This window comes from Schistocerca cancellata, chromosome 4 (assembly GCF_023864275.1).
Source record: "Schistocerca cancellata isolate TAMUIC-IGC-003103 chromosome 4, iqSchCanc2.1, whole genome shotgun sequence".
In the NCBI taxonomy this organism is placed as follows: domain Eukaryota; kingdom Metazoa; phylum Arthropoda; class Insecta; order Orthoptera; family Acrididae; genus Schistocerca; species Schistocerca cancellata.
The window spans coordinates 571,607,785-571,633,972 of NC_064629.1; the positions used below are offsets into that span (position 1 = coordinate 571,607,785).

The 26,188-nt window shown below is 44.3% G+C and overlaps 1 protein-coding gene and 1 pseudogene across 5 annotated transcripts in view; one reads left to right on the forward strand and one right to left on the reverse strand.

Moving 5' to 3' along the window:
- Positions 1-201: 201 nt before the first annotated feature.
- Positions 202-26,188, reverse strand: part of LOC126184535 (uncharacterized) — a 41,477-nt gene continuing 15,490 nt past the window's right edge. The window contains exons 2-9 of one of the 5 annotated variants that reach the window (XM_049926946.1): positions 14,447-14,608; positions 14,279-14,341; positions 14,003-14,236; positions 12,256-12,465; positions 9,931-10,070; positions 7,572-7,728; positions 5,200-5,371; positions 202-940 (exon numbers count right to left, since the gene is read on the reverse strand). In XM_049926946.1, coding sequence (XP_049782903.1) covers positions 937-940; positions 5,200-5,371; positions 7,572-7,728; positions 9,931-10,070; positions 12,256-12,465; positions 14,003-14,236; positions 14,279-14,341; positions 14,447-14,608 — 1,142 coding nt within the window. In that variant the 3' untranslated portion in view covers positions 202-936. Of the gene's footprint in view, positions 941-5,199; positions 5,372-7,571; positions 7,729-9,930; positions 10,071-12,255; positions 12,466-14,002; positions 14,609-26,188 lie in introns of all 5 variants that reach the window. The other 4 variants (XM_049926945.1, XM_049926943.1, XM_049926944.1 and 1 more) reach the window with 4 other exon arrangements.
- On the forward strand, positions 4,801-4,918 carry LOC126185659 (5S ribosomal RNA; annotated as a pseudogene).

The window sequence follows — 26,188 nt, forward strand, 5'->3', positions numbered from 1 at the left end:
AGCAATGGAACAATTACTTTGGAAAATGAAGTTATATGTTCAAGAAATTGATCACAGGAGAGTGTTTTCAACATAATAATTTAAATAACGCTGTAAGACGTTAACTGTTAGTAATATGATTGCATGGCGTCTTTCCTTAGTCACTCAAATTAATGTGGTGGATTTGTGGAGGTCATTACGAACAATGAAAGCTTTTACAAGTATGAGAATCAAATAAATAAACTTTATTGCTGTTCTGCAGTACAATTTTCTGCAAATTCGCAGACAGTTACTAGTACATGCTAACATCAAAATTCAAAGTGCAATACATACAAGAGGAAACATTTCATTAAGTAAGGCACTTATTTCATGATGTACTCCAGTTCAGCTTAGAATGCTACTGAAAAATATTGTCGAATTCATAGTCGCTCCTCTACACTCAAAAGAAAACCCATGAAACCAGTAAATCTAAGCTGCCTGAGCTAAACGTTCTGCAAGATGCTACAAATTTATGAAAGCTGTTCAACTACTAGAAAGTGCTTCTTCGGAGGAGCTGTTAAGAAAACGACAAATTCTTTCTTCAGTAGGTGTAAAGGAGAAATATGGCACGAATTCTGAAGCAGCTAGTCGCATTTAAGTATTGTTATCAGGCCAAAGAGCTCTCTCGTCCTCACAGCGCACTGTTATACAGAACAATGCCTCAGAATCACATATCTGATTATAGAAATAAATCGAAAAATGTGCGTGCGGACGTTGCCGACCTTTGTCGTTGGCAATTATCCGTAAATGCGAAATGTACTTCAGATATCAATTACTGGATTAATAAACGAGCATATCTGCCTTTAAATAAATAAGTGTTACGGTGGCACAGATGCGTCTTCTTCAGGCCATGATGTGAATGTTAGATAAAAGCCGTTTGTGTTACTCCTCTTCCTAGTGCCGACTGTCGTGAAGAGCTCAGCTGAAACAAAAACAAAGCAATTGTACGCGATGGTATAGCAACGTTTTTCTTACATGCATTAATAATATTTATTTTTAGCATACATATTTTGCTATCATATTTTAACGTTTACAGCTTTTTAAAATAAGGAGTCAGTTTTCTGTGAATCCAGTTTTGGTTTACCTCATGACCAATTAGTTTTGGCTCACGTTATTCATGGAACCCGAGAAAGAGTAAATTAAAGTAAGAGAGCATCTCCCACCCTTTACAGCTGAACTGCGACATGTAAAGTCGCATGGAAAGAAAGTTGTTTTGCTTGTGGCTATAGGCAGAAAGTACGAGGTATTTATTTACAAGAGATAAGAAGCGTGAATAGTCGCCACATGTGCGGTTACATGTGGAAACCAGCGCTCCTTTCCTAGATTAAACAGAGAGTTTCGCTTTTCTTTATGGGATACGGCTGCATAATAGTCTCACTCAGATTGGACTAAGCACTTAATCATAAGGCGGTAAGATGAGCAAGAGACGAATCGAATTCTCACGCTGTGTGGGTGGGACATTTTTAAACTATTTTTTAAATTATTTGCCGGTCGAGGTGTGGTGGAGTTGTATTCACGTAAGACAAAAGCCGATTTCTTTCAATAGGACATGGCTGATTTCCTTCCACAATTCGAGCTTTTGCTCCGTCTGTAAAGACTTCGTTTAGACGGGACTTGATACCCTACCCTTCCTTCCGTCAACAATTTGTCCTCCTCGCATCCCTCAACCTCTGCACCTCGCCCGTCCTATAATCCCTCCCCACACTTCGCCAGACAACACGACTATCGCCACTGGAAAATTACTTATATTCGCCGGTATCTGCCTCTCCAAGCACACTTCACAAGCTATTATTCTCTGTGGCCCGATGGGTACCAGAGAGCGAAGTTAATAGTTCCCTTTCCTGTGTCCGTCTGGAAGGAGTCAAAATTTTATTTGTGTTTCCTTGTAATACCACTAAAGACCGCGAACGGTTCGAATATTACACACAGGTGGTAATTTTTTCGTATTTTTCGTGCTCTCGGCGATACAAAAATTAATATATTGCTGTTTGTACTGAACAGGGACAATACGCATCAACAATCCGACCGTGATTAGAGAATATACTGTTGCAGATGATATTAAGAATGGAGGGATAGGGTAAAACCAAGAGCTGGCACGTAACCTGCCTAGTGACGTGATAATATTGGCATAAGTAATTATCGATACGTTTGTTTCGATACAGGTGGTGATGATATCTTTGCCAATCAAGAGATAGTTTATTCACATCGAAAAAATAACTGAGCATCAGTATCGGAGGTAATGAATGGTGTGGAATCTGTCACTAGTCGTTTAATGAGACTTACATAGTTCCACTGAGGTAAACAAGGCCCGAAGGTGCAGAATTAAAAAAAAAAGATACTGTGTGAAACTATAACCAACATATCGGACTTTAGCAGCATGCACCAGTAATATTAAGGACGTACCCACTACTTCGGAAAAATGGTTCGAGTATTCAGATGTATGTGAGCTAAATGTTGTTCAAGGAGGGCGTTAATAACTTAACAAAACTCTATTTTCAAGCACTTTTTTCTGCTCTGGATTGCTAAAGTATTGTGAATCAGGTAATCGACATTCTATGGTCACCAGCTGTTGAGCAACCCCGCTCCCCACTAGCAGTCACCCAGCAGTTCGACTCATCTCAAGGGGAGTTGCAGCATTTCGCAAATCCTGTAATCTGAGAAAGTCTACACGGGTTGGACTGACTATAAGTGAATTTGTATTGTTGAGTGTACCTGATGAGTGTTCGGAATATTTATCCTTTACTGCATACGTCTATAATTTGTTTTATACTATAGTTGGTTATTCCAAACATAACAAAATTTCCACATTTTTACTTGTATGCTAAACAGGTCCTATGGGGTTAAGTACAGCTAAAAATATATAAAAATGCGAATTCGATACCTTGAAATACTGTCGACATATAAACTTTCGTTCCGTTATTGTCGAAATTGTTATTGTTGTGGTCTTCAGTCCGAAGGCTGGTTTGATGCAGCCGTCCACGCTACTCTTATCTCGTGCAAGACCTTTTATCTCCGAATAACTACTGCAACCTACTTTCATTTGGACCTGCCCCCTTACTTTACTCCAGTACTAAGCTGGGTCCTTGATGTCTCAGAATGTGTCCTATCCACAGATCCCTTCTTTTAGTCAAGTTGTGCCACAAATTTTTTTCCTTCACAGTTCTGTTCAGTACTGCCCCATTAGTTATGCGATCAACCAATATAATCTTTAGCATTCTTCTGTACCAGCACATTTCAATTGCTTCTGTTCTCTTCTTGTCCGAACTGTAAATCGTCCACGTTTCATTTCCATATAAGGCTGCACTCCAGGCAAATACTTTCATATGAGACATCGTAAACTAAAATTATATTCGACATTAACACACTTTTCAGCTTCAGAAACTCTTTTCTTGCCATTTCTGGTCTACATTTTATATCCTCTGTACTTCGGCCATCATCAGTTATTTTACTGCCTAAATAGCAAAGCTCATCTACTATTATTAGTGTTTCGTTACATAATCTAATACCCTCAGCATCGTCCGATTTAATTTGACTACATTTCATTAACCTTGTTTTGCTATTGTTGAAGTTCATCTTCTACACTTCTTTCAAGGCACAATTCTTCCCATTCAGCCGCTGTCTGTGACAGAATTGTAATGTCATCAGCAAACCTCAAATTTTTTATTTCTTTTCACCGAACATTAAGCCCTTATCGACACAATTTCAGGTATTGGTATCGATACTAAATATCAAATCGAATATAATGTTGGAGCATTTCTGTGTCTGCACCTTTCAAGGTGGCTGCAGAGTTTGACGTTTCCATCCGACGGACTAATCATCATCAACAGTTTTGCACCGCGAGGTTTGCAGTTCACCTTAGCACAATGGCGCAAAGTCGGATATCAGGAACTGTACGCCAACATCTCTCCTCCCCTTGCCGCCCAAATAACTCTCGCCGTCTGAAGAGGCCACGGAAGGCCCGACTGCACCGACCGACTGCCGTGTCATCCTCAGCCGATAGGCCTCATTGGCTGCTGATGTGGAGGGGCACGTGTTCATCATACCGCTCTCCCTGCCGTTGTCATCTTTCATAACCGGAGCCGCTACTTCTCAATCAATAGCCGGCCGGAGTGGCCGTGCGGTTCTGGGCGCTACAGTCTGGAACCACGCGACGGCTACGGTCGCAGGTTCGAATCCTGCCTCGGGCATGGATGTGTGTGATGTCCTTAGGTTAGTTAGGTTTAATTAGTTCTAAGTTCTAGGCGACTGATGACCTCAGAAGTTAAGTCGCATAGTGCTCAGAGCCATTTGAACCATTTTTCTCAATCAATAGCTTCTCAACTGGCGTCACAAGGGCGGTGTGCATCCCGCTCGCCAGCAGCGCTAGGCATACGCAGACGGTCACCCGTATAAGTGCTAGCCAAGACCGACAGAGCTTCACTTCTTTTATCTGAAGGGAACCAGTGTTACTACTGCGGGAAGACCGTTGGCTGCCGGGCAAATACTAGCGATGAAATTGTCTTGTACTGTTGAATTCGGGGCTACGGATGTGGGTGACTGTATTGTCACTGGTGATGTACTCTTGAACGCCAACGGCCCTGGTTCAAATGGTTCGAATGGCTCTGAGCACTATGGGACTTAACATCTGTGGTCGTGAGTCCCCTAGAACTTAGAACTACTTAAACCTAACTAACCTAAGGACAGCACACACATCCATGCCCGAGGCAGGATTCGAACCTGCGACCGTAGCAGTCGCGCGGTTCCGGACTGAGCGCCTAGAACTGCTAGACCACCGCGGCCGGCCCCAACGACCTTGCCGCAGTGGTAACACCGGTTCCCGTCAGATCACCGAAGTTAAGCGCTGTCGGGCTGGACTAGCACTCGGATGGGTGACCATCCAGTATGTCGAGCGCTGTTGGCAAGCGGGGTGCACTCAACCTTTGTGAGACAAATTGAGGAGCTACTTGATTGAGAAGTAGCGGCTCCGGTCTCGTAAACTGACATACGGCCGGGAGAGCGGTGTGCTGATCACATGCCCCTCTATATTCGCATCCAGTGACACCTGTGGTTGAGGATGACACGGCGGCCGGTCGGTACTGCCTGGCCTTCCGAGTCCTGTTCGGACGGAGTTTAGTTTAGTTTTAGATGTACTCTGGAATGTGTAAGTTAGTTGAGAGGAGAAGAGAGAGAGAGAAGACTTACCAGCGAGCCCTGTAGGCGGGCAGGCAGGCGCCGGAGTAGGCGTCGTAGGCGGAGCCGGGTGCGCAGTTGACGATGGCGGTGCGGCCGGCGCGGCACACCGACACGGAGCTGCAGCTCGCCGTCAGCCGGAACACTGCGTTGTGGCTGCACGAAGAGCCCGGCGTCAGGATGCCTGCCAAACACACACGCTTCAGCAGCAACTGACACTACGTGACTATCTTGAAAAACAGTTCTGATGGGGGCAGCCCAGACAGAACGCGGCCTAAAGCATCGGAGGACGGCCACACTGAAAACGTCCGGTCTCAGCGACTATGGCTGCTGCCTCCAGCTCAAACGGCTGGAAACGCAGCACGCCTTGAGTAAAATTTTCGGGCGTCATGTACTACTGTATTTCGAAGCATGTGGTGTTTCTGGAGTGGTTGCAAAACTAGGCCAAATGTAATCAACCGAAGATAGGAAGTCTGAATTGTCTCATAAGCAAAGGAACTATTCCAGAAAAGAATCATTCACTCTGCAGTGTACGCTGTTTCGAAACTTTGTGGCACAGTAGAACTCTGTGGCGAACACTGAAGCTCTGAGGGCGAGTTGTGAGTCGTGCCTCGATAGCACATTGCCCACGAAAGGCAAGGTTCTGGGTCCAGCACGCAGTTTTAGTCCAGCATCAAAGCTTCAGTGGAACAGTTGTGTGGAGTAACATTTCGGATTTTTTATGATGTAAGTAGGCCCTAAAACCATTTCTTTATTGCTATAAGACTACTATCTTCGAAAAACAGCCTTCACTTCTATGAGACACGCTAAGTACCTTATACTGGATGGTCAGAAACAGTCCGCTATAAAGGTGTGCAGCGTAGGTTCTGCTGAGGAACAATTAAGAAAAAAATCAATACGTTGCTCCGTTTCCAAGTTAATTAGCATTGAAGTTAGCCAATGAGGCCCTTGCGCGGTGTCGCCAAGATTGCTCTTCGTTTCGTTTCCTGAAACCGAGCAAGAGAGCGAGATAAAAAACGGCCATGGGACTGAAACCTAACCAAAGGCTGAGCAGTCTCGTGCGTTATGATTTACAGTAAGAGGACAACTGACATTAATTGTAACTGACGGGCCGCTTGAATTTGCGCACGCAAAGTCCTGATTGGCGAACTTCGACGCTAATTAACTCTAAAAGGGCGCAACGTATCGAATTTTTTCTTAACAGTTATTTCTCAGCACAACCTACCCTGCAGCACCCTTACATGCTTTTCAGACTGCTTCTGACCACCCTGTATAGCATCGATTTCGACAAAGGTGACGTTTCTCTGTTTTGGTTTCCACGCACATTGTTTTCCGTTTCGAAAGTGTTTCTATGCACACACATAGGGGATTCAGGAAGTTAGTTACACATGTCGTCCCACGATAATAAGACTGTTAGGCACCATGAGTGGCACTTTGTCACACGGCAGCAGATATTCCGGGTTTCCTGCTCACACAGTTCTACTGCGGTATGACTAACAGGTGCATGGTAGTGCGCGCTTGAAGTAGCGTGGCAACTGGGAACGTACTCCAAAGTTGTAGGACGCGGTACACTAAGCTTCTTGCTGGGAAAAGGTCTAAACTGCATACAGATTCACCATGAAATTCTGCTGGTGTACAGACCGAATGCATCTTCGTGTCCAGCTGTAGTTAAATAGCGTTAACAGTTTGACAAGGAACGCAATAAGAAGGATGGCACTGATCGAGAAGCCCAGATCTTGCACCATGTTATTTCCATCTTTTCGTCAACATGAAAGGACACCTGGGAGGAAAGAGATTTCCGAACGACGAGAACGCTCACACGGCGGTTCTGGAATGGCGCTGCAACTAAAGAGCGGATTTCTGTCGTCGAGAAAGTGAACGATTGGTACAACTTTTCGACGGTTGTTTACAGCGACTTGGTGACTGTGTTGAAAAATAGTTTCATATATCTGGTTCACACTGAAGTGCAGAGCAGCATTCAGCAGAAGTTACTTGGCCTGTCATAAGAATGTGTAACTTACTATTTGAAGTCCCCTTGTATTTCTAGTAAGTCACAGTTACATCCAAACATGACCTATATTTGCTGTAGATTGGGTATGTGCAGTTATTCTGTTTCGGTACCTAATATTATACTACACTGCACGGAAGATATTGTATGTGTGAAAGTAATAGTATCTACCATTCTGGTTCAGTCCAATTGCACCCATGTCCCTACATTTTTCAAAAGTCTGTGTCAGTTCCTTTAGAACTGCGCAACTGGCTACCACAAGAAAGGCATTCGATCCACTTCACCGAAAGGGAATTTATCTTTTTTAAGGACAAGGAAGGAGTTATTAGAAGGAGAAGCCGACATCAACGGTCTGGAGGCAGGCGTGCCAACTTACCAGGAGGCAGGCGCTTGCCGTAGAAACCGCCCTCGGCCGGCGGCGCTGGAGCTCCGTCGGGCCCAGGCGCGGGTGCGGGGGCGGCAGCGGGGGCGTCACCGGCAGAGGCGAGGCCGCGGCAGTCCACGCGGTACGGGTAGTCGCACACGCCCAGCTCCTGCCCAACAGCACGCGCAAACAACAGGTCAGGCAACTGTCTCCATCATCACCCATATTCTTGGCGGCTTACGTCGATACTGTACTCAGCCCATCGTAAGGTTAATACAGAAGTCAACATTGCGCTACGTGTTCCTACGCATCGCTCAGTTCTCTTTTCCCCGAAATGTAAATGGCGCTCTGTCGAAAATAGTCACGTAGGATTATAAGGATACCTTTATGCTACAGTCTCGTAACTAGTGCCTATTTGTAGCGTGTGGATATCTCTATGAACTACCTAATGTACAACGGTCCATGGGTACAGATAAGATATTTTGCTACCAGTCCTTGTTTCCTATATTTTCCTTCGTGAAAGCGTGTTTGGCGTTTCTTGTTACTTCGTACATCGAAGTTCTTCAATTAGGTGTTCGTGTTTGGCGTTAAAGGGCTTATATGTGCTGGATACATCATTATCCTTCTACCTCACCCCTCCCCATGAGTGAAACTACGTCCAGCAGAAGTAATATGTAGTATAAAAACGCAGAATTACAGGAGAGACATATAGTTACAAGCAATAATACGAGCGTATATCCAAGAAGTCAACTTAGAAATCATTTAAGTATCACAGAAAGACAACGGTGTGATAGTACAGTGTTTTATTTCCACCAGACTCGTGGGAAGATACTCAAGACTAAAGCAATGACTGACGTAGTTTCAGCGAACGTAAGCGCATTCTCTAAAGTTCTCACTCAAATTTATGTAAAACGTAGAAGAAATCAGATGGTTTCCAAAACGAGCCTTTCACTCCGCAGATGAGTGCGCGCGGTATAGGACGAAGTCCGTATCTTCGCTTTTCGTTTATTTCGAATCATGTAGCTAGCACCACGGGTATCTGTCGTTATCACACACACACACACACACACACACACACAACGCAGGGTGTCTGAAAACCCTAGGATCAAAGTTATACAGCCTGTTGAGAAACCCAAACTGTGTATTTTGAGATAAGAAACCAGTGGTCGGAAATATATATTTTAGGCAGCCTTGAATGAGCTATGCGTGCGAGGCACGTTTTTATGAACTACTAATGTCACACAAATGCTGCGTGCGGCATATATTTGTTCATTCGAAATGCGCCGCCACATTTGTTGTAGACTGTAGGCCTGCCTCCTGTTGCCTGCTAGAGGATACTATTTGAGCACGACAGTACCCCTTCTCATTTTGGTATTAATGTCCGTGAGTACCTGAGCAATAGGTACTCTCATTCTCAATTGAAAGGGGATATCCTGTCACATGGCCAGTACGACTGGTGCATGTCACTCGTAAAATTTTTTCACATAAGGTTACATGAAGCTGCTGCTGTAGAAACCCCAGAAGAAACTGGATACAAAATGTTTTCAGGGTCCTATCTATCTGCAGCCGGCCGAAGTGGCCGTGCGGTTAAAGGCGCTGCAGTCTGGAACCGCAAGACCGCTACGGTCGCAGGTTCGAATCCTGCCTCGGGCATGGATGTTTGTGATGTCCTTAGGTTAGTTAGGTTTAACTAGTTCTAAGTTCTAGGGGACTAATGACCTCAGCAGTTGAGTCCCATAGTGCTCAGAGCCATTTGAACCATCTATCTATTTATCTGCCTCATTGTACAAAAGACAACAGGGATATCTGAGAGAGCGCTGCAACATTTTATGGGCTGATGTAAAGCGTGCACTAAGTCCGGTTGTCCTTACGGAGAACAATTTCTATTAGCGTAAGTCATTGCTGTAAGATGTAGGATATTATGGGAACAAATCTTAATATTCATTTTGACGATTAGTTCCTTATCTCCAAGCGTTCATTTAGGTTACGCTGCAATATGTACTATTTGATTCATAGCTGGCCCGCATCTCGTGGTCGTGCGGTAGCGTTCTCGCTTCCCACGCCCGGGTTCCCGGGTTCGATTCCCGGCGGGGTCAGGGATTTTCTCTGCCTCGTGATGGCTGGGTGTTGTGTGCTGTCCTTAGGTTAGTTAGGTTTAAGTAGTTCTAAGTTCTAGGGGACTGATGACCATAGATGTTAAGTCCCATAGTGCTCAGAGCCATTCATAGCTGTTTGGGACACTACGTAGATACAATAAACGTGACAGAGAGAGAGAGAGAGAGAGAGAGAGAGAAGCTGAGATACAACACGTTGTCATATGTGTCATTAGGCGATGTGCTGCATATTACTGTTAGATAGTGTGTGGACTTACGTCATTAAAGTCGAGGCCCTCGGGGCAGTTGAAGAGGTACGGAGTGGCGGCTACGCAGACGACGAAGGCGCTGCAGTTCTTGTCGCTCCGGTATGTGCCGTACGGCGTAGGGCACGACGCGTCACCCAGCGGCGCTGGCTCTGCAACGGACATACATTGCTGTTGGACGTGCTACAGTCCACGTCTGCTGCTTTCCATTTCACCCTCCGGGGCGTACGTTGGCTGTGATACGCTTACTTACATAGCGTTTCTCGCAGTTCACACTTACCTAGCCACTCTCACGGAGCATTAAGTAATTACAGGATTACACAACGAGTTAGCCTTATCAATATGTGTGGACAGTGTTAATCGACGAATTTTCAGGTATTGGCATGTCAGGAACAGTGATGAGAAATAGGTCGAAAGTGTTCTTATTTAATCTAATCAACATCCACCTCTCTGTGTGGGGGATACTTACGATTTCCATACCTCGGCGTCTGCAGTCGCAGTTACTGCTTCTCTCACCGTCGGCCATTTCTCTTGCAGCGCTTCTTCTGTTTCCTTCTCCCATATCTTATTGACTGTTCTCTTCCTCTCTCCCTATCTTCCCCCACCCCCTTCGTTTACCTTCGCAGGCGACTTTTCGATATTCGCTGGACTTGACCATGTAACTCCATCTGTGGCTCTTGGATAGTCTTCTCTCGAGTTTTTCTATTTAATTTTTTGTGAGTGGATGTACTTCGGATCCTATGTCCCCTACACCTTTTTTTATGTTTTATGGCGGTATTTAATTTCTGTTGCTTGGATCTGAGGTTTTTCTTCGCTCGTTCACTACCCAAGATTCGCAACCATATATCAATGTCTGTATGTAGAAAATTCTATACCAAGCTATGTTTGTCTCTTTGATGTCTCTCGGCTTTTTCAGGAAGTTTCATCTGACTGTATTAAACACCCTGTCGCTCTTAATCATTCCCTAATTTTTTCTTCTCATGTACCACTGATGATAGAGCGCAAGTCTTGAAATATGCAAACCTGTTCTTGAACCTTTTTTCAGCTTTGATGTTAGACCATTCTTTTCTTTGGTTTACAATCATATTTTTTTGTTTTTTCGACATTTAAATCAATTCCCTATTTCTTCAACTCTTCTCACGAGACATTGATGGTATGTTGGAAGTTTTCTTCACTAGCGGCTACTATCACGAAGCTGTCGGCTAAAGCCAAATCTTATCATTTGAACGGATTTCATGTGATAGTTTCCAATGATAAGCTATTTAACTTTGCAGCTATATGGCTTCATTGCTCTTTCCAGTTACATTACTAAAAGCAGGAGACTAAGCCTACAATCTTGCCGGGATCCTTACCTTGTAATGTATCCAACAGATCTCTCCTTTCCATTTCTCAGGTAGTTCTTACAGTCTGTGTGCTGCTGTACTTTTATACTCCCGATCTCACGTTGAAACATTCTGAATGTTGGGTACTCAGTGTATATGGAACAAATTTTAAGTGTCGTATCCTGATACTATTTTACTGCCATAGTTTACTTCATTTGAAAATATCTGTAAACGTTGATCTGTTTCGATCGCAGGAACCTGGGTAGGAAAGAATGTCACGTTAGTGAACTGTCTGTAGCCTCTTTGACATTGATCCTTGGTTACCACGTTTTTGAGAGGTTTTCAATTCTAGTCGAACAGCTATGTCGTGTGGTTTAAATGTCACTTATCATTCAAAATTTTCGATTATGGAAGTTATAATCTTTTATATGGCGCTGATGATGTCGGTTGATCATACTAACGATAAGCGAGGGAAATTTTGAGTTCCATTCTTTATGCTACTGTGGTTCCTCTGGTTCATCTCCCGTAAAAGTCAAATTGGTTCCCAATGGCAGAGTTGTCGACTCATCGATACTGAGTAATCAGAAACAATCTTACATGCTACTTCTCAGTTCTGAAGAAAATCTTGTGAGTTCTTCAGAGCAATGATATCAGGTTACGTACAGTTAACACAGGTCATTTATATATCAAGCTACATTGCTGTAGCGATGCAGTTGATCTATTCAGACCTATTCTATCGGTTTTATTCGAACTGAATCAATACGGTGATTAGGACCACATGAACAAATTACAAATGTGTAGCAATTAAGATTATTTTTTCGCGTTATTTCAGTTGAGAAGAGGTGAATTACATTTTGAAGTAGATAAAGATCAAAATCTATAGTTATTGTGCCACACTGAGTTGAATAAGAATCCATCAAGGGAATTATATAATTTTCCTTAAATGGTAGACATAAACATAAAGGGTCAACATTATTAAGGCTATAATTATGGCAAGGTACTGAGGTTGACTTACTATCTGTAGTGCGGGAGCCACAATCCACGTTGTAAGGGTAGTCGCAGAAACCTTCCTCGCTGAAGGCCAGCCCGGCAGGGCACTCCTGCTCGATGACGACGTCGTCCCAGCAGTTGACGAACTTGTGGCAGTCCTTGGTGGGGAACTGTCCGCGGGGAGCTTTGCAGCTCTTGCGAAGCTCTGCCAACTCGGGGCTCTCCGTCGCTGGCTCTGTGCGCAGAATATCAAACAATACACATTACACTCCATCTCTGGGAGTGTGATCCTAGATTCCAATTTATAGTTCTTGACACAGTTGATCATTAGACTTTAACGACTACGTTACCTTCCAGTTTTCTCATATTGCATACTGAATAAAATATCTTTAAATTGTCATTTGTTTGCCAGTGTGACATGTTATTTCCTTACAAGTATTTAAACTGTTTCATCCTTCTCACATGGAAATACTAGGCACTTTCCAGTGTAGGTGCAGATTACCTAACTGGCTTGATCCAGATTTTCTTTGGGGAGAACAGACACATTACCATAATTTATGTGCAGCGGACTTGTGCTCCAGGAGATATTTTGGGGCTCACCTTCGCACGACATTATTGGCGACCTACGTTTTGATGTAGTAGTTTGGTTGTTGGTATGCAAGCTCCGCATGATTTAAAATGTGTTAGTAGATTTTAGTCATCAAATGAATTTTAATGGAGAAAATAGATGTGAAGCTAACAACTGGCACTTAGATGATTGTAATTAATGTCTCAAAGTAATCTTATAGGGACCAGAAGTGAGGTGACGGTGTTACGGGATTTCACTACTATATAAACAGTATATGCGTATTATTATGGATGTAATTTAGTGCACTATTGGATTGTATTTGTGCTACAGACGCACGTGAAAGCGATGTGTGCCTTTACGTATGACCTTCATATTTATTCAAATGTGATGTGAAGACTGAGGCTTGTGATAAGTGCTTGAAAGTGACTTGCCGCGCGGAGTGGCCGCGTTGTTTGAGGCACCATGTCACGGATTGCGCTGCCCCTCCCACCCGGAGGTTCGAGTCCTCCCTCGGACATGGGTGTGTGTGTTGTCCTTATTATAAGTTAGTTTAAGTAGTGTGTAAGTCTATGGACCGATGACCTCAGCAGTTTGGTCCCTTAGCACTTCACACACATTTGAACATTTTTGAAAATGACTATCAGTTGAAATGTGCTAACAACACAGACAATAAATATATTACAGGCTGTTTGAACCATGTTTTCTTTCTTAAAACATAGTGAGGTTGTGGACCCCCACAAGAAAAAAAATTCTAAAATGTATCATTCCATGGATAAAATCTGGATTCAATATATCACTCAGAATAGGTTTAATATTATAAGATCAGAGAAGGGTGAAGTAGTAACTAGCCGTGTTTCAAAAATACACTATCTCTAAGAAAAATTATTGATCATTCTCATAATTATTAACTTTATGATCTAAGACCATAGTTTAAAGGTTGCTGCCACAAGACAGTTCAAGAATAAAATCTGGATATCACTACAGATACTTAATGATGTTATGATTCCTGATGGTACTGAATTCCTATTCAAATGGTTGGTCTCAGAAAGTTCAGTGAATTTTACTCTTTATCTGTCTACCCTGGATAAACCTAGTACGTCGAATGAAGCTTGAAGAAGTGAATGTGTAGCCACAATGTCTCAGTCAGTGACAACCAATGTAGTGTGAGAATATTGTTCAATATGGATACAATGTGGAATCTTACCAGGCTGAGGCTGTGGCTGAGGTTGTGGCTGTGGCTGGGGTTGTGGCTGCGGCTGTGGCTGAGGCTGTGGCTGCTCAGGAATGCCTCCTGGTTGCTGTGGCTGACCATCTGGCTGCTGTGGGAAACCACCAGGCTGCTGAGGGTAGCCACCTGGCTGTTGAGGGTAACCACCTGGCTGTTGAGGGTAGCCACCTGGCTGTTGTGGGTAGCCACCTGGCTGCTGAGGGTAGCCACCTGGCTGCTGAGGATAGCCACCAGGCTGCTGAGGATAGCCACCAGGCTGTTGAGGGTAGCCACCTGGCTGTTGAGGGTAGCCACCTGGCTGCTGTGGGTAGCCACCTGGTTGCTGTGGGTAGCCACCTGGCTGTTGAGGGTAGCCACCAGGCTGCTGAGGATAACCACCTGGCTGTTGAGGATATCCACCTGGCTGTTGTGGGTAGCCACCACCTGGCTGCTGTGGGTAGCCACCGCCTGGCTGCTGAGGCACCTGAATCCACACATTTCCGGGCTGTGGTGGAGGGGGTGCTGATGGGCCTACTCCCTGCTGCACGACGGCGATCTGTACTTGGCGTTGCTGGTCTTCATCTGACACTGATGCGGGAGCTCCTGCGACAACAATATTATTTTAGACGATGTTATAAATCACAATCTTATAGCTGTTATTCTGTATGTTTTCATTTAGGCTACTGTGGAACTTCAGCTATGTTATCTGAGGGTATGTACTTGATAGCACTGGCCACCACTGGGCGAATTGGAGGAAGAGGATTTTGGAATTTTCATTTTTTCCTCGTATCAGGAAATAAATCTAAGTATAAGATAGTAGGGACGCAATTAAAAGTGTATCTATGGTCTGTTGTTTATAGATACAGAATCCAGTACTGTCTGGTATCAGAGGTGCATATATCTGGCCTATGGCATGCGGCTTGATAAAGACTATCTTGGAAGCTTGTGCTTAAAGGACTGGACGATTCTCACCAACGTAGAATTTTAAAATAAAAATTTCTTGGTGACAAAGCCTCAGGATCTCTTGTGTGGTTGTAGCAATACTGGAGGTCGCTAATTAATGCAGCGGGTCCGTCTCCTTCGCTGGAGAGGTCTTCCTGGGATAAGTTTTAGAGATTTTTAGTGGAATTAATATACAAATTTAAAAACTCCAATTTAATTACGCTAAACTGACTTATTTTTGGACGAATATGGAGAAGTTATGAAAATGTATAAGATCTGAAGTAGATGACTTGCTCTGCGTAAACATGAGTAGGCTGCTGTTATGGTTAGTAACACAGTGTTGCCTAAACTTCACTCCATTTTCTTTTTGTATTATAATATGAAATAAAACTTTCAAATGTTGGAAAAAGCTGCTATTTCTTTTGCTTTTCATTTTTATCATATCACATTATGTATTTACCAGTTAGTAAAAGAAAGTATGAATAGAGTGGTTTATTGATAAATATAAAAGTATTATTAAGGTTTGAGGACTGCAAGTGTGAAATAGACTATGGTGGGCTGTATTATGCTGTGCGTTCAATAACTGTGATTAGAGTGCATTGGCAAACAAATGCTTAAGGTTGTATTTGTATGACATATTATATTATCCCACAAGCTGGTGTTTCTGTAGACGAGTCTCGTCCAGGAGGCATAAAATCCCTGCAACATCTCTGGTGCGACTGTAGTCACTACGAGAAAGTGTGACACTGCTACCTACATTTTGGTCTTGAACATAAATGCAGCTTTTGTCATTCTTTGCATCAGATTACAACGCCAAAGAGTGAAAGTTTGATTTCAAGGCGCAAGTACTTGACACACCTGACGTGTCTTTTATCTATAACTAACAGTCAAATGAAAACGAGTAAGTTTATTGTTTCAAAAGTAATCGCCATAACTGTTAATGCATTACCCTCCTATGAGACAAGACGCTCAGTGCCTTCATGGAAAAATCTTTACGATTACCTACGGAGTCACGGTTGTATCCAGGCACGCTTCTCTTCGTCAGGAGCAAATCGATGGTCAATCTTGTCTTTATACAGGGCACAAAAATATGGAACTCGCATGGAAAGACATCGGGAATGTCTGGAGGATGTGTAAAGGTGTCCCAGCGAAACTTCTTCACTTTCGTTTCGACTACGCTGCAGAACTTTTGCTGGGAAACCCTTACACATCCTCTACGCAGTCCTGATCTCTCCTCATGCGATTTTCATATTTTTGGAGCCCTGAAGAAAGACATTCGTGGCGGTCGATTTGTTTCGGACGAAGTTGTTCACGTCTGGGTACAATCATGGTTCCTCAAACATGCGGCACTGACCTTCTTATCTCACAGTCGGGTAAATGTGTTAACAGCTGTGGCGGTTATTTTTGATATAATAAACAGTTTACTTACTTTTTTCCGTATGTCTCGTTTTCGTTTGACTGCCCTTAAATGTTAGTCTTGTGCGTATAACAAATATGCTATGATGCACAACATTTGTATTCCATGTTTAGTGACAGATCCTCCTATAAGAGTATTTTTAAGCTGTTCTTGGACCACGATAAGGCAAGAGTATATCATCTCCAATGCGTCCATGATTAGTAAATACTGCGGTTTCGAACCTACTTTAGAGTTCATGCGTGCTTCACTTTACGTTGATAATAGTAAAATGGTGAGATTTATGATTTGGAAACAAAAATTAAGAGTTTTCCAAAAATCAAATTATTGTAAACTGGTATTACAGGACGTGGGTGTAGGACAGCTACAATTGCATCAGTTTTAGTAACCATGCTAATCAAGTGATACCTAGTGCCATAGTCATAGTTTCAACAGAACAAATTTATGCTCTACTTGCTGTATGTGGTTTGTGTTTCGCATTTTGATGATCTCAAGATGTTCATTTGTACAAGTGACAAGCATTGGTAAGAACAGAGAAAGATAATATTTGCAAAAGTTATCTTGTGCGCGTCAAGGGACAGGTACTTCATTTTCATTTTGAGGTCCAGTGAACAGGCTGTGAGTCTGAGATGCAAGAACGAAGCTAGATCACAGTTGTGCCGTTGTTTGGCGATACAGTTGGCTTCCTCGGGTGGCCGCTTCGCCCAGGGAAGCCGGCGTCACGGCCCACCTGCTTCCCATTGTCTAAAGGCCGGCAGCTAAAAACACTTCTCTCTAGCCATCTGCATGCGACTAATCGAAACTCGTCTTCGCTCCATCAGACAGAGTTGTTCACTGGTGATTCTCTACCTAGCTTAATACCTCCCCATTCAGTTTCTGTGCTTAAGGTACATGCGGTTGTATCGCTGACACTTGGGCCACCCTTTTCGACTTTCTTCTGTATGCAATATTAACAATAAAATACTAATAATGACAAAAAACCTTGTTGACTATAGTACAACCATCGCTTTAAGACAGCACCCATCTTGGTCCGCCAGCTTTCTGATATACTACGAATATAGACTGACACGAATAATATCTGCCTACTGGCCCATAGTACCGAAAGGAGATTGATGTTTAACATCTCATCAACTTCAAGGCCGTTAGAGAAGGAGCACTAGCTCAGTTGTATAACGGTTGCAAAAGAAATTGAACCTCCTGCACATACCATTCAGCATTTTACTGAATTAGTTAGGATTTATCAAGGACAGTCGTGAATGTTGATGGTCGGCCTGGGATTTGAACTTCGAACTACCAAAATGTGAGTCTATTGTCTTAATATCGTAAACCATGAGGTTTACGTGTAGGTAAGTTTGAGCAGAACTTCACACAGGTCCTCTTTGGAGGGACACAAGTTAGAGGAGAATAAAGCTTTTCTGTATTGTAAGGCACACTTGTGGAAGTATAGCTGTAATTCGTTGTCAGAACACGTGGGTAAACACTGAGTTTTAGTTTTTGCGTCTTTAATGTCCCGCCTGGGAATCAAGCTAGACTCTGACATTGGCGATCGTTCGGACCAAGTATTCTCGAACTGTTCGGGTAAACAGATGTGGGAGTATGAACTATCACAGCAGATCATAAGAGATGCTAGAATAGAACGCTGTGTGTGGATGCGAGATATCTGGGATCGAGTCCTAGGTCTGTTATGTAGTGTAGGGATCGGATTCGTAAAAATTTGTGTTTCTTTTAGGAACAGTCATTAGTAACTGGTTTGGTATCTTCAGACCACAGCACTACAAACATTGCAACTACAGGTAGTGAACTTTGTTACGAGTCGCATAGATTTAGTTCCGTGGCTGATGTCCAAATGAATATATTTTGGTTAGAGTTGCACTCAGGAAAAGACTTTTGATCTTCTTCAAGGCTCCACATCAGAAGACGTTGTGGCGTAGGGCTAAATGCATTACTAAGGAAGATAGTGAAGGGACGAGTTTGTCCACTGGTAAAGCCACTGAAATAACGACCGGGAAGAGACGAATTCGAATGCTAGTCCAGTCATCTCGGTTAAAGTTTTTCGTGAATTTCCTAAATAAACTTCTGATGGATATCGAGTTAGTTCTTTCATAAGCGGTGTCCGACTCCATCAACCAACACATGTGGCATCGTTTCTGTCGTGCCGTACGTCAGAGTCAAAGGGAATTATGATATAGAGCGAAAGATAAAACATACATGAGATAACGGAAGTTCTAAGATAGAAAGAACTGGGTTTGTCGTCCCGTGAGCGACGAGGTCCTTAAACACAGGAACACAGGGCGGAATGAATGAGGATGGGGAAGGAACTTCACAATCAAAGAAACTACCTCGGCATTTGCTATGTGTGACTCGGGAAAACCACGGAAACCTAAATATAGGTGCCTGGACGGGGCTCTGAATCCTGCTTCTGCCGAATGAGAGTCAAGTGTCTTACTATTGTGCCATCTCGCTCCGTTCGAGGATTGGAATTCTACGGTAGGGATATAAGAAATTTTAACCTTTTAATTGATGGTCTTGTTCTGAAGAAGCACTTGTTTACAGTACCCACTGTACGAGCACTAAAGGGTCCAACTTCATTTTAACTGGCATTGTTGCTCTTAGTGACCCACTGATTACGCACAATTGGTTGTGCCTACCTGTGTAGCGCAATAATTTGTCACAAGCTGGCACATATTAAGTGATCTGCAGGACGGCAAGTGCTTCATACTTGTTTGTTTCATTGCAAACGAGGGAAAAGTTTCCCGCAGGATTTGTCAATTCACTTGAATAAAATTTATACAAGTACGTTCAGCTGATTCACAGAAAAATAGAGTAATACTTTAGGCACTGTAGTCTTTCTTTCTTTCTTTCTTTCACTGGTGCCATGTCCCTCGCTGACGCAGGGTCGGCATTGTTAGGAACGGATTTGGCAAGGGTAGTGGAAAGGGGCGGCCGGATGCCCTTCCTGCCGCCACCCCGTACCCCCCAGGACGGAATTAGTGTACCCCTGCTGTCTGCGTCTAGTGTAATTAATGTAATAGTGCGAGCATGTTCAGATGTCTGCGAGTCGTGTAACTGAGGCGGAACGTGGTGACCAGCCCGGTATTCACCTAGCGGGATGTGCAAAACCGCCTAAAAACTACATCCAGGCTGGCCGGCACACCGACCGACGACGGTAATCCGCCAGGCGGATTCGATCCGGGGCCGGCGCGCCTTACCCGAGTCCAGGAAGCAGCGCATTAGCGCTCTCGGCTAACCTGGCGGGTACTTTAGGCACTATAGTATTTTTGTAAAATAAATTAAAGCGTGTTTATATAAATAGTTCATTAAATTTGTGACGTTAACTCAGACCAGAGCCCCTGGCAGTCCCGTCAGTGCCGACCGACTACCGTATCATCCTCTGCCAATGGTGTTATTGGGTACAGCATGGAGGGCAGGGAGTCAACACACTGCTCTCCCGGCCACTGTCAAGTTTTGTAACCTCTAGGCCTTGCCACTCGGTCAAGTAGCTCCTTAGCTGGTACCACGAGGCTGAGTGTACCCGTTCCAGTCTCCCGACCAAGGAAACATACCTGGCAGTATCGGGAATCGAATCCGGCTCCACTGTGTGGCAGTCAGACACGGCGACAAATCAGCTACGTAGACGGATGCAATGACCTCCCAGGGTCCTTATTTACTACAGAAAAAAACACAACAATAATTTGTTTATAAAACTTTTGAACCAGTGCCAAATAACATCATGTACATGAATCCCATGCTCTTTTTCAGTAGTACGATAACGAAGCGGTTATCGCAGAATTAAGGCGTATCGCCTCTTTATCTGAGGCTGCTGGAGATGGCAAGATACACTCGTTCTTGAATAAGAATATTGGAATAATGTAAATTGTCCTCTTGCCCACATCTATCGGGAAACGAAATGCCAAGTTAGCGGTTGCCTCCGTTTAGTGTTCCACGAAACGCGATGTCATAAGTCCTGCACAAGCTGTAGGTGGTGACTAAGACTGGAGCGGCGGAATGCCAAGAAAAGCGGTGAAGAAGCGGCGCAGTACGGTAGCAGAGGCAGTTGGCTGTTGGTATGCAGCGGGCGCCACAACGTATCGCGAGGCTCATCGTGTGCTGGCGCGGCCTCTCTGCACCTCCGCCGCCTGCCCAAATATATGACTGCCTCTGCCTCGCGGAGGTGGCCGGGTCGAGGCAGCGGGCTTTGTTTTCTTTCTTTTCCGTTTTCCTTGGCCAACGACTGCGCTCCAGCTAATCGTAAAGCAACGGCCGACGCGGCGATTTCCTGTTATGCGTGCGGGCTAGGCCGTTGGCCTCCGGCCACCTTGTTTAGCTTTAGATCGGGCGCGCCTTCCGTATCGGCTATCTCCCTTTTATGGCGAAGTAGTTTACAAAGTTGTAGCGCGTCAACGTGGATACGATCGCATCGATAATGGACATAGTTCGCCTGCAGATCACGAACTCGTCGTAAAGCTTCGCTTCTCTGCAGTTGTTGCGATAATAGTACAATTTTCATAATGCGCTCGTCGTTATCAGTGCTCCAGCATTAGTCACGCTATTACGGGATTGGTCCAGCATCCGGTATTCGGAACCGATTTTCGCTTCAGGTCGCATCTTTATACTTCGCAAGCCACTGTATAGTGCATTCGTTAGCAGGACTCGAACCTGACACTGAGCGATGTTGTTAAGACGCTGGACTCGTATTCTGATGGACGACTGTTCAAATCCTTGTCCAGCTACCGACATTCAGGTTTTGTATGTAACCCAGAATTGCTTAAGGGAAATGCTGGTATGGCTCCTTTGCAAATGATAGTGTTTTTTCCTTCCCCAGTCCAAACTTATGCTCCGTATCTAATCGATACCTACATCTAGATATACAGTGTGTAAATGATACTGTATTCAAAGTACCACAGTGGTGTAGGTGAAGTCGAGACTGAAAAATTGGTAGCCGGCCGGTGTGGCCGAGCGGTACTAGGCGCTTCAGTCTGGAGCCGAGCGGTACTAGGCTTCTTGTTCTGGCACTCAGAAATTTAAAATTGACATGTGTAAATTCTACCTCCAAGTATTGTGTGTCTAAACACCATAAAATTAACATTAAAAATTAACATGTAAATCTTCTTACTACGAAACTCTTGTGCTTATGAGGGTTAAGCTGAGATTGTATTGTAAACGTAATTAGTTATTGCATTTCCTCTACAAACGCCTTTTCCTTTCATTATCCACACGGGAAAGTTCAAATCAATAATGCCAACGAAATAGTTGACTAAGATAGTGGCGCAAGAGAGCAAGACGCTATTGAAAATTTCGCGCGGCACGTAGCTTAGGTGGCTTTTGCAGGCCATTTTGAACTTTATTCCTGGCTTGATGCACCGCAAGTGTTCTATATCAAACTGTTCGTCTTGCCTTCCCCCAGACCACGGTGGTACACTGTAAAAGGTTATTGTTTACACCCCACGTAGTCCGCAAACCATGCATGGTAGAGCATCTTTCGTGTTAATATTAGCATTTGTCTGTTATATTCCATTCACGAACCGAACAAGGGAAAATGAGTCTTGCTAGGTGCTCTTATCTGTCTAGTATTCTCACGTCCTTGTGCGAAATACACGACAGAGGCAGCAGAATTGTCGAAACTTCTTTCCGAATACCGGTTCTCTAAATTTACCCTACGCTTTCGTGAGAACTGAGCCGTTTTTTGTCGAGAGGTTCCCCTTAAAGATCCCCGAGAATCTATTTTACCCTTTCGTTTGGGCTACACCCACCTGTTACGCTACCAGCAGCCCTTCTCTGAATTCGGTCTATTTCTGCTATCACCCCTGCTTCATAAATACGCCAAACTCTGCAGTGCTCTACAACTGGTTTTGTATGTAATTTCCTTCACAGATACACTTTCGCAGAAACCTTGCAACAAATCGAAGTCTTCTATTAGTCTTTGTTACTCTTGATCTTAGTGTCCATGCGGTTGCGTATCGTTTGTTATTGTTACCACTACACATTTACATGAAGCAGCGTGCTCCTGGTTTTACCCACTATTCATTTAATTGAAGACTGTTTACTTCTTTCTTTTTCCCAAACTCAGAAAACGGGCTATGCAGACAGATTAAGGGATCTCTCGTTGGCGCCCGTAGCAAGTTCTTCGTGAAGTAGGTTTTCCGTTGCCTTCCTCAAACGTGATAGGAATTTCAAGCGCGTACCTGTTCATGTGAATGACTGTGATAGTGCTTGTACAGCTTGGCGTTGTGTTTTTAAAGCTTTAGGGAATGGAGAGGGTGAAAGCCGGAGCCTGCACTAGCCTATTCCCTCGAATACCACAATGTCGGCAGCCGACTTGAACGTCCTATCCGAAGGATGGTTTACTATTAACATTATCACTTGCCATCATTCCATTAGACACTGCAGAAAGATTTGGAGTCCCATACAGTGGTGGAAAGTCTAGTGATCAGGAATTTGGCGCCTTCAGATACTAGCGGTGACCATTTCTACCTCCACATTGACTCTAATCGACTATCTCCGAAGGAAGGTAGGAATATTCGGGTTTAATAACCAGTCGACATCAAGATCATTAGTGACGGTACTACCTAAGAGTAGAGCGCCATCGTACATAGGTGTCAGCGACCTGGGCTACGGAAGCGGGCAGTATACTTATACCAAACGACAACGTATTTATGAAGTTTTGTTACGTTTTGAAAGTCATACAGTAGCTCTGCTTTATGGAGATCCTAGCAAATAGAGGATACACCACACTTCGATACCGCACAATGTCAAGTTTTAAGAAATGTCCTAGCTACTGCAACAATCTGAACGAAGTGGGTCACTTTAAACTATTGAACTCGTGTATTGTGGGAGTGAACTGCAAACTTAAAATCTGAGATTTTGACTGATCTTTTCGGTGGTTTCAGTGGATCATGTCAGGCGAGGATAAGCCATTGAAGAACGCTATGTTCAAATTCTTGCTCCATTCCTGTCAGAACGAACATGTGCTAATATTTAGATGTCCATAGGACTATAAACACTAACAGTCTATCCTTGTTTTCCATTTAAGTGGCCAACGAATCATCGTACGGCTAGTAGTTTAGTTGTTCATTTATTTAAGCGTCAGTATCAACGATAAATAAGAGATAATCAGTACAACCATTCACCGAACGAGGCAGCTGAAAATTCGTCACAGATATCTATCTGTAGGATCACTGTTGCAAAATCAAAGGCGGTTTCATTAAGTCACTTGAGGCAAATACAGGGATGGTTCCTTTGCAAGAGACAAGGCCTATTTCCTTTCCCATCCTTTTCCTATTTGAACTTGTGCTCCATCTCTAATGACTTCCACATCGACGGGACGTTAAACTGTGACCATCCTTCCGTCTTTGAACATGGCCTTCGCTACATCAATTTTGAGACCGCGAAGAAGTTCGAATGTCAAGCCCGTAAATGTACTGGTCCTCCGCTACGAAACCCAGAACTGCAGACCGTAGGTCGTAAGGCTTCCCGGAAGCGTGAGAAGGCAGGCGGTGGCAGTGCGTCGGCCTAACGCGGGACGCGTTGGCTGGACACGCACGCGGGAGCCGGTCGGACGAGTTGGCATTCCGGAGGGACGGCGACAGCGTACCTGCTGGCTCCACCTACGAGGACGAAATTGCGGGTGCGCTTATAACGGGAGCACCCACGCCGGCCATCGGCCTCGCCCTCTCGGGTTACGCCGCGCTCCACTTCCACCTGCCCTCCGAGACCGGACGCTGGCCGCATCTTCTCAGTCCCAAGTCGACTCGCCTGTTGAAAGACTAGGGTCGTTAATCAATAGAATTAACAGTTCAGGCAGTAGCAACTCTTTAACGAACAACGCTTGTGAGGCGCGGTTTTATAGTAACAAATAGCTGCCTGCCTCATTTAAGTTGGTCATTCGAGACGTGCTGTCACTGCTGTCGGAGACTGTACCTCTCGTTGTCCGAGAAGACGCTGTGGTCTCGAAACACCTTCCCACTTCGAGATCGATGTCCATGAGCATCTGAACATAGATTCTCTCATCGCTGCTTTGGAAGGAGAAGGGAGAGGTAGTTCCGTTTCTACATCTGGATTTAAATTTGCGTGTATACTCCGTAAGCCACTACACAGCGCATGGTGGAGGCTACTTCGTTTCAATATTACCAATTTTCTCTATTATTCCAATCGTGTATTGAGCGAGAACAAATAAAACTGACTATATGCCTCTGTATGTACCCCAATGTCGCTATTCTTATTCTCATGAGTCCTATGCGAGATTATCGCTGGCGGTCATGCAATCTCCCTCTCATGCTGGTACTCTGAATTTGCTCAACAGCGAGAACAGCGTCGTCTCTCCTCCAAAAATCTCCGTTTAAGTACTCCGAACATCTCTACTACACTTTCCTGAGGGCTCTGCCGACATGATAACAATCTAGCAGTGCAAATGTTCAAATGGCTCTGAGCACTATGGGACTTAACATCTGAGGTCATCAGTCCCCTAGAACTTAGAACTACTTAAACCTAACTAACCTAAGGACATCACACACATCCATGCCCGTGGCAGGATTCGAACCTGCGACCGGAGCGGTCACGCGGTTCCAGACTGAAGCGCCTAGAACCGCTCGGCCACCACGGTCGGCAATCTAGCAGTGCATCTCTGAATTCGTTCCATGTCCGCTATCACGTGTACTTGGTTAGGGCTCAGGTTGCAGTCTTGTCTTGTATCGGATTTTCTTTAAACATGAATTCCACTTTCCCAGAACATTACCCAAAGCCTACTATTCGCCTTCCGTAGCACTGGATTTATGTTCCTTTTTACACTTAAGGAAGAAAGTAATTTTCACGTCATTTGTCACTACCTAGTAACACAGCGCTGTGAAAACTGGACCATTCATAGAAAGAACTGCTACAGTATAAAAGGTAACCGAAAGTAATACGCAAGGCAACGAATGGAAATGTCACTTTTATTCAAAGACAATAGTTACACTGTAGTAACCGTGATTCATGATTGTCCCCTGGACATTCAGAAAGGTGGGGCATGGTTCTTAATAGAGTGTGTGATCACCACAGACGACGATGCACGCTCTGCAACGTGTTCCCATCCTTTCCTCAAGGTTGGTTAAGAGTTCTTATGGTGGAGCGTTCCATTCCTCCACCAGTGAGGTTGACAGTTGCTGAATGGTCATTGGTTCGTGTAGATCTGCTGCGATACGTCTCCCAAATGCATCCCATAAGTTCTCTAAAGGATTTAAGTGGGGCGAACGGGCAGGTCAGTCCATTCGCCAAATATCCTGAAGTTCCAGGAGCCCCTCTACCAACGCTGTTTCGATGAAGTCGTGCATTGTTATTCATAAAAATGTAGTTAGCGCTGAATAAAACCCTGAAAAGACGTACACGAGGAAGGAGCAGACTGTCACAGTATCGTTGACCGGTGACTGCAGAGTGTTCACAGATTTACAAGTCAGTCCGCCAATGCACTATTATGCCTTTCCACGCCATAACTCCTGGACCACCTAAACGATAATGTTGACAGTGTCCCTGGGTGCATTACGTGTTTCCCCCTCTCGCCATATGAGGGTAAGTTCAGAATTGTCGACCACGATCGTTTTGCTGGTCCAGGTGTTGTGGAGTGGGGAGACATAATATTGCACTGGCGTACTGATCTCCAGATCTTTGAACACGGTACATTTAATGTACTCCTTCCCCATGTGCGTCTTTTCTGCGGTGCATTCGGCCTTGACTTCATTTTTATGGATGACAAAGTGCGACCATATCGAACTGCGCAGGTGGAGGAGCTCTTGGAATGAGTGGATATTTGGTGAATGGACTGGCCTACTCGTTCTCCGACTTAAATCCCATCGAAC